Raw genomic sequence first — 12,267 nt, 5'->3', positions numbered from 1 at the left:
TGGTTACTACTTGAGGACTTAAGTTACAGGATATGTAGAAAAGTACATATCAGCTGCGGACAATATGAACGATAATTGTTTGCTACCAAGGCTGGCGTTTTTGTTTGGTTTAAAACAAACAAAACCAGTTATAACCAAGACCTAAGAAGCTGGTGCTGTTTTCTTGAATTTGAGTAGCAACTCTGTATGTCCCAACTACAGGAAAGCATGTGAACAATTATGCAGATCTTTTGTAACACAGGAATTGTTTATCCTTCATCTTCTGGTTTATCTGTGTGATTTCCCAGAGTTTAAAATGCCACTCCCTTTTTAAAGGGAATCTACGACAGCATCAAGTGAATACATGAAGATCAACACCATATATGATTTTTTCATTTTGGAACCAAGTAAGAACTATTTGCTTGCTCGGAACCCAAGAGATGGTATATTACCTTTGACATACATCTGGGTGAAATGGAGACTTCCGTTACAGATTTTGTAGTTTAAGGAAAACAACAAAAAATATAAAAAAGTTAGCTTACTGTAATGTATGCAGACCTTGTAAAAATAATATTCTAGTTTCATTCTGGCAATGTTGTGTGGGTTTTTTTGCATTGAAAAGTAGGAATTAATAAAAACAATATACAGAAATGTTTTGAAAAGTCAACTAGCATGGGTTAAAAAAAATGTAGAACAGTTTAAATTGTAACCATTAAAATTTAAACGTTTAAGTCAGATGCCCAAATTTTACAATGTCATTCAGGGTTTTTTGTTTTAGAACATCATTAAGGTATCAACACTCCACAAATCTTTTTGTGAATGAAATTTTTATTTACACACTGTATCCAGAAGCAGATACATAAATCCTTATACAATTATTTTTCAAAAATGTGCAAGAAATTACTATAATTTTGTTTACAAACCAAAACACATTAAAATCAATGGACTTTGGATAATTCACTCTGTGGCGTGCTTAGTACAAACAGTGCACACCAGGTCTGAAACAGAGAAAAGTGTAAACTACAGCAATCTGGATTGCAAGTATTAACTTCATGGCACTCCATCATCACTATAAAAATTCTTTAACCCAACAGGTATTCATACAAAATTCTTTAAGAATTTTTCATTATCTGTGTGGAATTTAGAACACTTTCCAGATACAACAATGCCTTATTTCTCATATTATGAACTACCAACTAGCCCATTTTTTATTTATAAAGAATGCTTGTAATTTTTGTTCTTTGCAGTCATAAAAAGATTTTAAGAAATTAAATTGGCAATCATTAATTTATCCATAGCTTAGCTCAGAATTTGAAAGTTCTGTAGCAGAGAAATACTTATCAGAATCATAGCCCATATATTGCTGGTATGCTGTTTTAGAGTTATAATTCCAGTATTCCCATAGATGAAATGCATCAAAACAAAAACTGCACAGATTTCACTTAGCCCAGCGGTCAATATTCATGGAAAGAAATTGGCTTTAACAAAATGCAAAGTCAGCTCATCTGAGAACAAAGAGTTTAATTAATAGTTGCATTTCTGATCCTTCTGACAGAAAAACACATTTTGATAAAAAGATGGCATTCACTATGTCAAGAGCAGGATAAGTGCTATATCCTTCAAATAGATCAAAGAATACAAATCACTTTCAGTTGTTTATAACACTGGCTTACAAACAAACAAACAAAAAACCCACAGAGGAAATTGTGCAAATTTATTCTTCTATTTCCAAATACAAGGTGTTGTTTTACTCTTCTAATTGGTAAAAGAGACAATGTTATCAATAACATCAATCACTTCAGATGCTCAAAAAAGGAGTTTTATTTCAAAGTTTGATTTTCAAAAACATTTTTCCACAATTCAATTGCATAAAAAGCATACCTTTTGAACCCTTAAACTATTGTGCTGAATAAATAGCCATATTTCTACTCTATCAGGATCACAGTCAGTTAGCTTTTATTCCTAGTGTATCTACTTCCAAAGGTCCCCAAAATATCCTCAATCATTTTCCTTTTATTTGTCAAGGACACTTTGTTCCTCTACTTTTCATGAAGCAGAAGTCAAGACAATTTTTGTGGTTACTCTGAGTACTTCTAAATTGTCTCATAACTAAATGTTACTGTGTTTCTTTTATATTAATTTTATTATAAGAAATTGTAAGTATCTTTAATGTTTTCAAAGTCATTTTTCTGGGTTCCTTCTCCTGGCTGGCCAGTTACCTCAGTATGAAAAAATACTGTGAGGTTCTGATTAATTAAACCTGTAAAAATAAGTATTTGTGCCTACTTACTACTGATTTAAAGTATTTTGAGCTTACTAGAAATATCACCACCATTTTTTATTTAGAAAAAAAGTGCTATATGGTTCTCACATCCTAGGCCTCAACCACTTTTCAGCATTCCTTTTGTGGAAGCTTTGGGAGGGGGGGGGTATGTAAATGACAAAGTTGACTTGACCTGATTAAGTTCGCAGATGAAGAACGCAGCAAGGCAGGCAATTCAAAAACTGGATAGCTGAACCAAAGTTTTTTTTTTAAAAAAAAAAAAAAAAAGCATCAACATGCATGAGTGAACAAACTGAAATTTATAAAGGCATGGGCAAGAAATTTAGCATGTGTGTTCTTGCATGTTTTTCAATTCAGCAATAAAACCAGAATATTATAGCTTCAAATATTTAAGTTTCAATGCAATGACTGCTAAATGAATGCATGTGGCATAGTATAAACATGTTTAATGCATTCAACAGTGGTATTAAATGGCAAAGAAAATATTTAATATACTATAATCTTTCAAAGATTCTGTAGAATGCATAGGCCCTCTAGCTTGTACAGGGAAAGAATTTTTAAAGTGAAGACAATGCCAGAGGTTTTCTTCCAAAAGTATTTGTCTAAAATCCATAAAAATGATTTTCTTTTTCCTCCACACAGACAGAATCAGAACACTGTACCATACAACAGGTTATTGTGCCTTTGAATAAAGTTAGTGATCCTGATTCAGGGAGAGCTGGGGCAGGGGAGGGGAGTCAGTAGAGGAAAAAAAAGAAAACAGAATTCACACTTTCATACATATATCTCAATGGCAGAGCCAACAAATTACGCATATAGACTGCTCTGGGGTTTGTTGGTGTTTTGTTGTGGTTTTTTTTTTTTTTAAGTTTAAAACTTTAACAGACTAAAGAAGAAATCCTTATTCTCCTTCCCTTAAAAGCAAAGGCAGCCTTTATCTACCTTTGATTTTCTTTTTTTTAAGTTTTTAGTTAAAACATTATGGTCAAAAAATAAATTAAAAAAATATAAATTTTGTCTATCAATTCAGGCAACCCAAGATGTAGTGCTATTGCACCACCTTGCAGCAATACTGTATTCATTACTAAAGACTCATTTCAGGGGACAAAAAGGCTAGATTAAACAAGGAGAAGAAAATGACCTAAACAAGAAAGCTGTTATCACAGATGAACAGCCTTTTCTAAGCTGATGTTTACTGACTAGCAACTCCTACCAGAGATGGGGAAGATGACATTCTAAAATACAAAATGGGGGCAGAGGCAGGCAAAGCAAGCCTCCTTCCCAAGCTAGCTATGACCCCTTTAACAAATAACTCATAGAAGTGACAGAATCATGGGCGGGGGGGGGTGGGCAGGGAACTGAAACAAAACAGGAAAATGTCATGGATTACCCTTGCATGATAAAAATATTACAGTGTAGAACCTGTACTCCCCACTGAAAGTCTTTTTTTCCCTACAGAAGGTTAGAATAACTGTAAGCTTTTCAAATGCCAGAATCTTTGACAGATATCATAAACATTTACTTAACTGATTCAGTATTTCATATGTCAAAACATATTTCATGACAGCAAACTGCAACATTTTCTGCGGCCAGTGTATATCCAAACCTCTTTTCCCCATAATTTGAAAGGCTATGAGAATAGAGCTTTAGAGATGCATTTTAAGCATCTTCCATCCAAAATGTTATCAGTCCTGTTCCTTCCTCCCCAAAGGATATCTGAAAAAAGGAGAAAATGATCCAAAGGACATTAGTGTATTACTGCATTTCTGAAGCGAAAAAGCCGCAGAAAATGGAAAATAATGAAACTGCAATTAGCTTGAATATATATTGTAGAAATCATCCTATTCGAAGTTTTACCCCATCCCTAAAATGGCTTATCAATTTATGTTCCCATAATAACAATTCCTAGAGTCTTCCCACAAACCCAGGAAATACACCCCACCCCCCCCAAGAGGAGGTAGGGGGGAAAAGGACAGAAAGAGGGGACCTGGTAGGTGTTCATTTATTTAACTGATGGCATGATTGTAAAAGGTAATATTTGACAAGACCCCAAATACCGCAATTTCCTTACAGGTACTACACATTGACTTTCATAGACGACTTTTTTTTTTTAAAGGCCATTTTCAGAAGGACAAAATACTGAGACAAGAAGGCTGAACCAACCTTCTCAAACACAAAAGAGTGTACAGACAATACAAGGCTTAGGAGAAAGGTGGGGCTTTTTCCAAAGATATGCTGCATAACCATGTTCTTACCACACAGCTCTGTCAATAAGTTCTATGTTAGGGCATATCTCTATAGAAATTTATAATTAGGATACTAGGAAATCATTTTTAACATAGATTTAAATCTTGTAATTTAGAAAACCAATATTTTTTTTAATCCATGATCATTTATTTCAGGCTATTTTAAAGAAGAAAAAAAAAATTCCATTCAACAAGTTTCATTTGACTTTTACTTATGGTTGAATACACATGAAATGTGCTTTCAATGCATAAAAATCACAGTGGATAGCAGCAAAGGACTTGGGGGAAATTAAGGAGAATTTGATCATTCACATTGTGATTAATCTGCACATTGATGAAAGATAGCTATTTCACACTTCTAAAAATAAACTTGAGATCATTCTTCCAAAAAAAAAAAAAAAAGCCCCCCAAAATACACAAAAACCCCAAAACAAACATAAATCCAAATGCATTACTTTTCTTTTACACACAAAAATGAAATATTTTTATGGCAGCAAAAGATTTTGATAATAATCAAAGTCTGTAAACTGTAATTCAATCTCTTTTTGTTGTTGTCGTTCCCAAAGTGCAAGATGCAAGATTCCCATAAGCTTTCAGTAGTGCTTTTCCTGTAAATAATCCTTCATTTTGTTTGGCAAAGGCAGTTTCTGAATCAGGTCTATTCTGGTGTACTGACGTATTACAAAACGACACAGGTATTGTAAAGAACGCACCTGCATAAACCGAGATACTGGATTTGTCAGTCTCACTGGGTAAGTTGCAGATCCAGGCAGTCGGGATCTTGAATAGCAGAAAGCTCCATTTTCAGAGTCCCTGATTGAATGTTCAATTAAGTCAACTATAGATGTATGTCCCTCCACATCTGGTTGTTCATAAAAGCTAAACCTACCATTTGAGTGTTCGATTCTAGTGTGAAGAGTTTTTCCATGGGAACGAAAACTCAAACTTAAAAGATAACGATCATCAGAACTATCTCGAACGAGAAACGAGCCATCAGGCACATTAGCTAATTTTCCCTCTGCCTCCCAACGTGTAATGGGGCCCCAGTACCATCCTTGTTTTGCAAGTTTTTTCAGTTCTTCTGTGAGACTTGTCACAACCATAGGACCACTGTTCTGTACAGAATCATAAACTCTTCCAACTCCAGGGGCAGTGTTAGGATCAAAATTCAAATGGCAGCGCATACTTTCAGCCACGTGGGCATCTGTGCCACTCAATCCATTGAAGTTCCTTTGGATTTGATTATTCTGCATTGGAGGTAGCAAAGGTGAGAGTGGAGGGACATCGCTGTGATTAACTCTTGGGCTTTGCAACATGACTCCTGTGGTACCAATCAACAAACCATTCACCGTCTGGTCCACAAAGATATCTGGTGCAACGACTACATCCTGATCCACCTGGCTCTCTTCTTCATGGAAAGCATTTCCCCCCACTTGAGAAGAAACAGTTGAAACTTCCATGGGTGAGGAACTATCCAGACAGTAACTACGTGATCCTTCCAAAGGATACATTCCCTCATCTAAAGGCACAGTATACTGAATGTAGTCCTGAGGCATTAATCCAATAACTACAGGCACATGTTCATCAATATGAAGATGCAAGTCCCCATTCTGAGATTCCGTATTTTTTAATGCATTGTTTTGTTCCTGGAACACGTTGTCTGACTGCAAGTCATGGAAGTCCTTTCGAACGCCATTCAGTGCTGGGCTTGGATTAGAGGAATGGACCAAGGCCTTGACTTTCACTTCCATTTTGATGCAAGTCTCTTCTGAATTTGTAGGTCGAAGGGGCCAAGGAGTTGGACTGTAATGGTGATTACGGAGGGAAGTGGATCTCAGAGGTCTTTGAGCTCGCACATCTTTGAAGGTTATTGGAGCAGATGAGGAAGAAAAGGTGTCATCATCAGCAGAGCTTACAGATGGTGTGCTGCCTTTGCCTTTCTGTTTTTGTTTTGCTGAAAGCCTCCTTTTTAACGTACCCATTAAGCTTTCACTTTTTGATCTATTTTTGCCTCCTTTTTCATCTTCACTATTGACTTCACAGCTAGCCAAATCTTTACCATAGCAGCTGCCAAACAAGGAGTCATCTTTTCCAAATTCACTTAACGATGGCTGCTGAACCACTACAAAGTCGCTTTCATCTTTACTTTTATTTAAGTTAAAGGACTTGCGAATTGTTTTGAGACTAATTTTCTTCATTATGACAAGTTACCAAGTCTGGCTGATCAGCAGTGCTTGTGGTGATATAGCCCTAACACATGCAGAGCAGCTTCTGCTTCATTTATGTGTTTTATCCAGCCTCATTTAACTTCAAGAGCCATTTCCTGGAAACAAATAAAAAACAATTAACTTCACAAAAGAAATATTTTTAAAATTATCCATAAGGGTTTTCCCGCCTCTCCAAACAAAACAGAAAGTGCAGTACTTGAGTACCGGGCATCCAATAAAAGTAAATATAGAGAGCCAACTTGGAAACCAATCAGGCTCAAAAAATGAATCTGCTACATGTGCCTTGGAGATTTCCACAACTTTTCTGCTTTCAGTAGGCTATTTTTTAAATATACACATTACATCACAATCATAGGCGCATATATTTCATGCTTGTATGTAAAATTTTCAAGCACAGAAACACCCCTCTCTTTCAGAAGGCTCCTAAAAAAAATCCCCACAGAAATAACTATAGAAGATAAAGCTATAGAAGATACTCTATCCAACAGGATTCCTACATACAGGTTAAATTGGGATTAGTCCTAAAAACATGGTCTTACGAGGTCATACTTTCTTTACACAGGAAAGTTGAGCAATATTCAAATAGTTATACAATTATAGGAAAACTAACTGGTGAAAAAGTAGAGACGCATTAACAGCAAAGTAACATCTGTTTAGAGCAAGTCATAGAAGTCCCTCCTGAACTTATGTGAAAGAAAAATTGACTTCCAAACTCTGTTTTAGGCATAGCGGAGGCCAACTCACAGGCTTTCCTTGCCTAGTACTATTAGAGCTTTTCTTCCTCCAGTACTTCTGCCAAGACTAAGCAGACACATCTGCTCAAGTCTCAGTCAATAGCTCCCACCTGACGTCTTCCAGAGTCACGTACCCACCCCCTCCATAAAAGTGACTTTTCAGCTTGGGTTTTTTGTTTGAGATTTGTTTGGGTTTTGTTGTGCGGTTTTTTGTTTTGTTGGGGTTTTTAATGTTAGTTAGACCTTCCAAAGCAAGCAGCTCTGCAGAGAGGGGAAGAACGAGAAGGGAAAGAGAGGGAAGTCGCTGCTGCCGAAGAAGTAGGTACTACCATTAGTAGTAGCCATTACTCCACGTACCTTCAAACACATGTGATGTTAGCAGCACAAACTGCAGCAGCAAGCCTGGCTCCAGGCTAAGCATGACAAGCTGGAGGAGTCTGAGAATCTTTCAAGAAATCTTCCAAGCTTGGGGGACTGAGGGGAAAGTAAAACAGCCCTTATGTATGCACTTCCCACTTTTCTCCCATAGTAACACAATACAAGCAACTGAGAAAAATAGTGCAATGAACAGAAATAAGTTTTATCAACTAAACAATAAGATTTTCTTAAATAACCGTTCAAAAATTGCATAAAAGCATGTAAGCAGAATGATAACTATAATCTAACAGCAGTCCACTATTACTCTTGTCCAGCCCAACTTTTGTGGTCCTCAAGTACACAAAGGTTAAAGGATCATATCCAAAGCAAACTAAAAGATAATGCAAAGCAGCTAAGGATTCTGAACTTCAAAATACCTTGGAAAATTTTAAGTAAAGCCCTGCTGCTGGGGGGTTGCACACTGTTCTCAAACAGCAGAAGCACTAAAACTTGATTTACTTGGATTTGTACCCTAGTCCTATCTTCAAATTCCCTACACTATCTGCATCACCCTACCTTGAAGAGCTGTTCTGTCTTTGCCATAACCTCTGACATTTCCCAAGTCCATCTTTAGAGTATCTTCAGCTCTTCCCATTTCCTTTTCTTAATTACCAAACTAAACAGCACCTTCCCTTTCTTTCTCTCAATGAGGAGAAGCTAAAAAGTTTCACTTCTGCCTGTAAACTGATTTACTTGCCAGCGGCAAAGTACAAACATGCCCCAAAAATTTATTTCCTAAACAAACAAACAACTAAGAATCAACTCTTGCTATAATCAAATATTAAAACCTTAAAACCCAGGACCAGTATTTTATTAGAAGTTCACTGTTTATTTCCCATTTTTAACATGACTCCTGTAGTACCAGGAGTCTTGACACCTGAAAAAACGTACTGCACTTACACAATTTGAAGAGGATACTGAGATATGCATATGTATTTTCAAAGGTTAAGACACTACTTTTATTTTCCTTTTCTTATGACACATACATGCAGAACCATAAAATTTCACGGTTTAAAATACTGACGTTTAATATGAGCTCCATATGTTTGGAGTAATTGGGAAATATGGAAGTACTGAAAACCAAACATGAGTAGAATACATTTAGTGGGTTTTATATGCCTGAAATCTGGTGTATCAGAATAACTGACAAAGAACAGTAATTAAGAAAGAGCTACAGATACAGATAAAGGGAGAGTTACATGTCAATTAAAAATAGACTTGAAATGCCTGTTAACCTTCTATTCCTAAACCATTTGGGTTTTGCCATCTTACCAATCTACAGTACTCTTTTCATCACATGTAACTAAATGAACCTACAAAATGAGTGAAAAAATATAACTTCGGGATTCTACACTGCTCCTAAACTGACAAAGTCAGAGTGTTTGTTTGTTTGATAAATTTAACTTGGCCTTTGTGTGTGGAGTATGAGAAGCCTGGGAACCCTCACATTAGCCCCACTTGTGAAATCCACAACGCTCTCCAACTACTTCTGAATGACATCCACAAGCTGATACTATTTCCACTTTACCAGATACATTCCCCCATCCTGGTGGGAAGTACATCATACCGTTTGCAATTCCTAACCCTAAAATACCAAGCGTAAAACAAAGTAAAATCTGCCTTGTAAGCTAGGGAGAAAATAAAAGAACATTATCACATTGCTGACTGGGGAGAGAAGATGTATAGAGCCCCAAACTGTCTGGTTCACCAAGTTTTTTTATTGGTGTGTTTCAAAAGAATTAGTTACCTAAAATTTGGCTGAAGGAAAAACATTTCTTCAGTTTCTCCATACTAAAAGACTACAGAAGTCACTTGAAAGAACAGGTTTTTATCACATACTAGTCTTTCTGTATCAAAATGTGGGGTTTTTTACAAATAAAAATCCAGCATCTAAAAATAACCTCAACAGATAAATCTCTATGGCAGCATACAGAGAAGTCAAAACTTTTTACTTTGAAAGTGACTACTGAGCTTGCTTGAGCAAAAAAGTGTTTTGTATCTGTCAGCCTAGCATAGTAGCCAATATTGTTATCAAGCAAAATGCATGATTGTCCAAATGCAGGACTCATGACTTCTATCATCGTGACATTTCATATATAGAAATAATAATGGTTTGAAGTTCAAATATAAACCACATAAACATGCGTATATCCAGAAGTCCAGCTCATTCATCTAGGAAAAGATGCTAAAAACCTAGTGAATGACAGTCTAGGTCAAAGCTCTCTGAAGTAAATTCAGCACACCTACGGATGAGGGCAAGCCTCTGAACAAGTCTTCCATGTGAGAACCACTCTACTTTATGACATCTCTTACACATATTTTATCCAAGACAGGAGAAAGCAAATATACCCTGAAGTCAAATACTCTGTCTGATCCAGATACTTTTCTTTGCACATACTTAAAGAATATCAGTAATTCTGCATTGCATATTAATGTGTTTAAAAGCGCTGTATAAACAGCCCTCCACATATGATACACTCATACACTTGCAAGTGTAGAATTTTCCACTGTCTACAGCTAGAAGACCCCAGCATGCACCCCTTCCTGGAATCCATTAAAATGAGATATACAACTTCTTCATAACCCTCAGCACTGCCAACAGCTTCGCTAGTATTTTGTACTAATTACAGCGTCACGTGCCCTTCCAGTGCCATCTGCTGTACAGTGAATTTAGACAGCCTAACTAGAGACACCTCTAGAAATTCTTCTGGCAGGTGACTATAAACAGACTCTGAACTATGCCAACATAGTCCCAAAGCCTGGTGGCTATGTATGCAGAAATACCTGGAACACACAGATTGAAAATGGGAGATTAATCCAACCCAGAAAGAGAATGAGATGTTAACACACAGAATAACAAGGTAGAATGAAATTCTGGCTTATGAGCTTTCATCACAAATTCTGCATCTTGGAATCCTTAACATTTGCAGGTTGACAAAACACAAGCTTCTGGACAAAAGCTGCCAGATCACCAGCCTACCAGATGGTCCCCTTTGTGCTTATACAAATAACCAAAACTAAATTTGCACACTTCATTTTGAAGAACAACATGTATTAATCACATATAAAGTGAAATTATTAATGAAGAGAATTAAAGCAAAACTTTACATTACAGGCTGCTTCTCAGACATCTGAAGAGCAGGTCTCGTGATCACATATTAATTTCTATTGTGGTGGCCAGCACTGAATTATGAAAAATTATGAAAGTTTAAAAAAAAAAAATCAGTCTGTGCAAATCTAGTTTGAATATTCAACACTTCAGAGTAGTTTCAGTTTGATGCTACAAAATGGTTTCAATGGACTATCTCAATGCAGTGTTCGCAAAAGTACACCAACAAAAACATTGATTATTTTTATTTATATGGCCTCTATTAATTTCTTATTTTTTTCACACTCTTATGTTAGGTGCACTCATTTCCCAAAATGAATACTGTAAACAATACTGCCAGAATACACTACTATAGAAATAATAGAGCATTAACTTTCAAGAGTTGGGATGGAAAACATCATACTGAAACATACAGCAAAATACAACTCGTGGTTGAACAAAGAATTGTCTTTAAAAACTTTAATAAAAATACCATCACAAAAAAGGCTTGGAACTATTAATCAGTGCTCCTTCAGATAACTTAGGCTCTCCTAAAATAAACGTTAATCTGCTCATTTATTTCCATAAAGTTAAAGAGTAGAGCACTGAACTTGACTTTTTTTGAACCCACAGCTGCATTATTCCTGAAAAGTCTTGCTATCCATTACAAATATATGATCTTTATTCTTATACTGAATCATAGTAAGACTTACATCATTTATTACTTCAATTTATTGTATTTTTAACATAGCTGTTTGTATTAAGAAAATAACTAAAAGTACCTTGAAAGTGAAAAAAGTTTCTGTATTCCTGGGGCATGAGAAGCACCAGGTTTTCATTGCAGTCAGATAATGAAGCCTAGTCTAATTATCTGCTGCCCCCAAACTCTCACCAAAATATATTCATGCATTACTTGGGTGTTTCAAAACCAGCATCTTAAGGCAACACAGATTTCAAGTGCTTTATTTTGGAAATTCCTATGTGCCTAAATTTATTCCAGAGTTCCTAAATCTATTTATGTAAATTACTAAGAAGTTATTCTCCATACTTGTTCCCATTGATTTTACTTCAGTAATGAAGTCTGTATCTGGGAGTTATTTCTTCAGACCAGTAACAGAAAATATTGACTCAAGATACTTCCTGCCATGTACTTGTAGTTTCAGTCTATGTAAGTACAGAAACTACGCAAAAAATACTCATTAAATAAAGAGAGATTAAAGATCTATTTCAAACACCATCAGTTTCTGATAGAACACATACATTACATGGCAGCTCTCAGCTTTCTCACTAT

At 36.0% G+C, this 12,267-nt stretch overlaps 1 protein-coding gene across 6 annotated transcripts in view; it reads right to left on the bottom strand.

Annotated features, from left to right (window-relative positions):
* Positions 1-1,782: 1,782 nt before the first annotated feature.
* The window catches only part of SOCS6 (suppressor of cytokine signaling 6), a 29,412-nt gene continuing 18,927 nt past the window's right edge, over positions 1,783-12,267 (bottom strand). For 3 of the 6 annotated variants that reach the window (XM_049830297.1, XM_049830295.1, XM_049830296.1), the window contains one exon: positions 1,783-6,832. In XM_049830297.1, the coding sequence (XP_049686254.1) occupies positions 5,103-6,707 (1,605 nt within the window). In that variant the 5' untranslated portion in view covers positions 6,708-6,832 and the 3' untranslated portion in view covers positions 1,783-5,102. Of the gene's footprint in view, positions 6,833-7,828; positions 8,109-12,267 lie in introns of those variants that run through there. The other 3 variants (XM_049830294.1, XM_049830292.1, XM_049830293.1) reach the window with 2 other exon arrangements.

Source organism: Accipiter gentilis, chromosome 27, assembly GCF_929443795.1.
Source record: "Accipiter gentilis chromosome 27, bAccGen1.1, whole genome shotgun sequence".
NCBI lineage: Eukaryota > Metazoa > Chordata > Aves > Accipitriformes > Accipitridae > Astur > Astur gentilis.
This window is presented reverse-complemented; position numbering and strand designations above follow the sequence as displayed.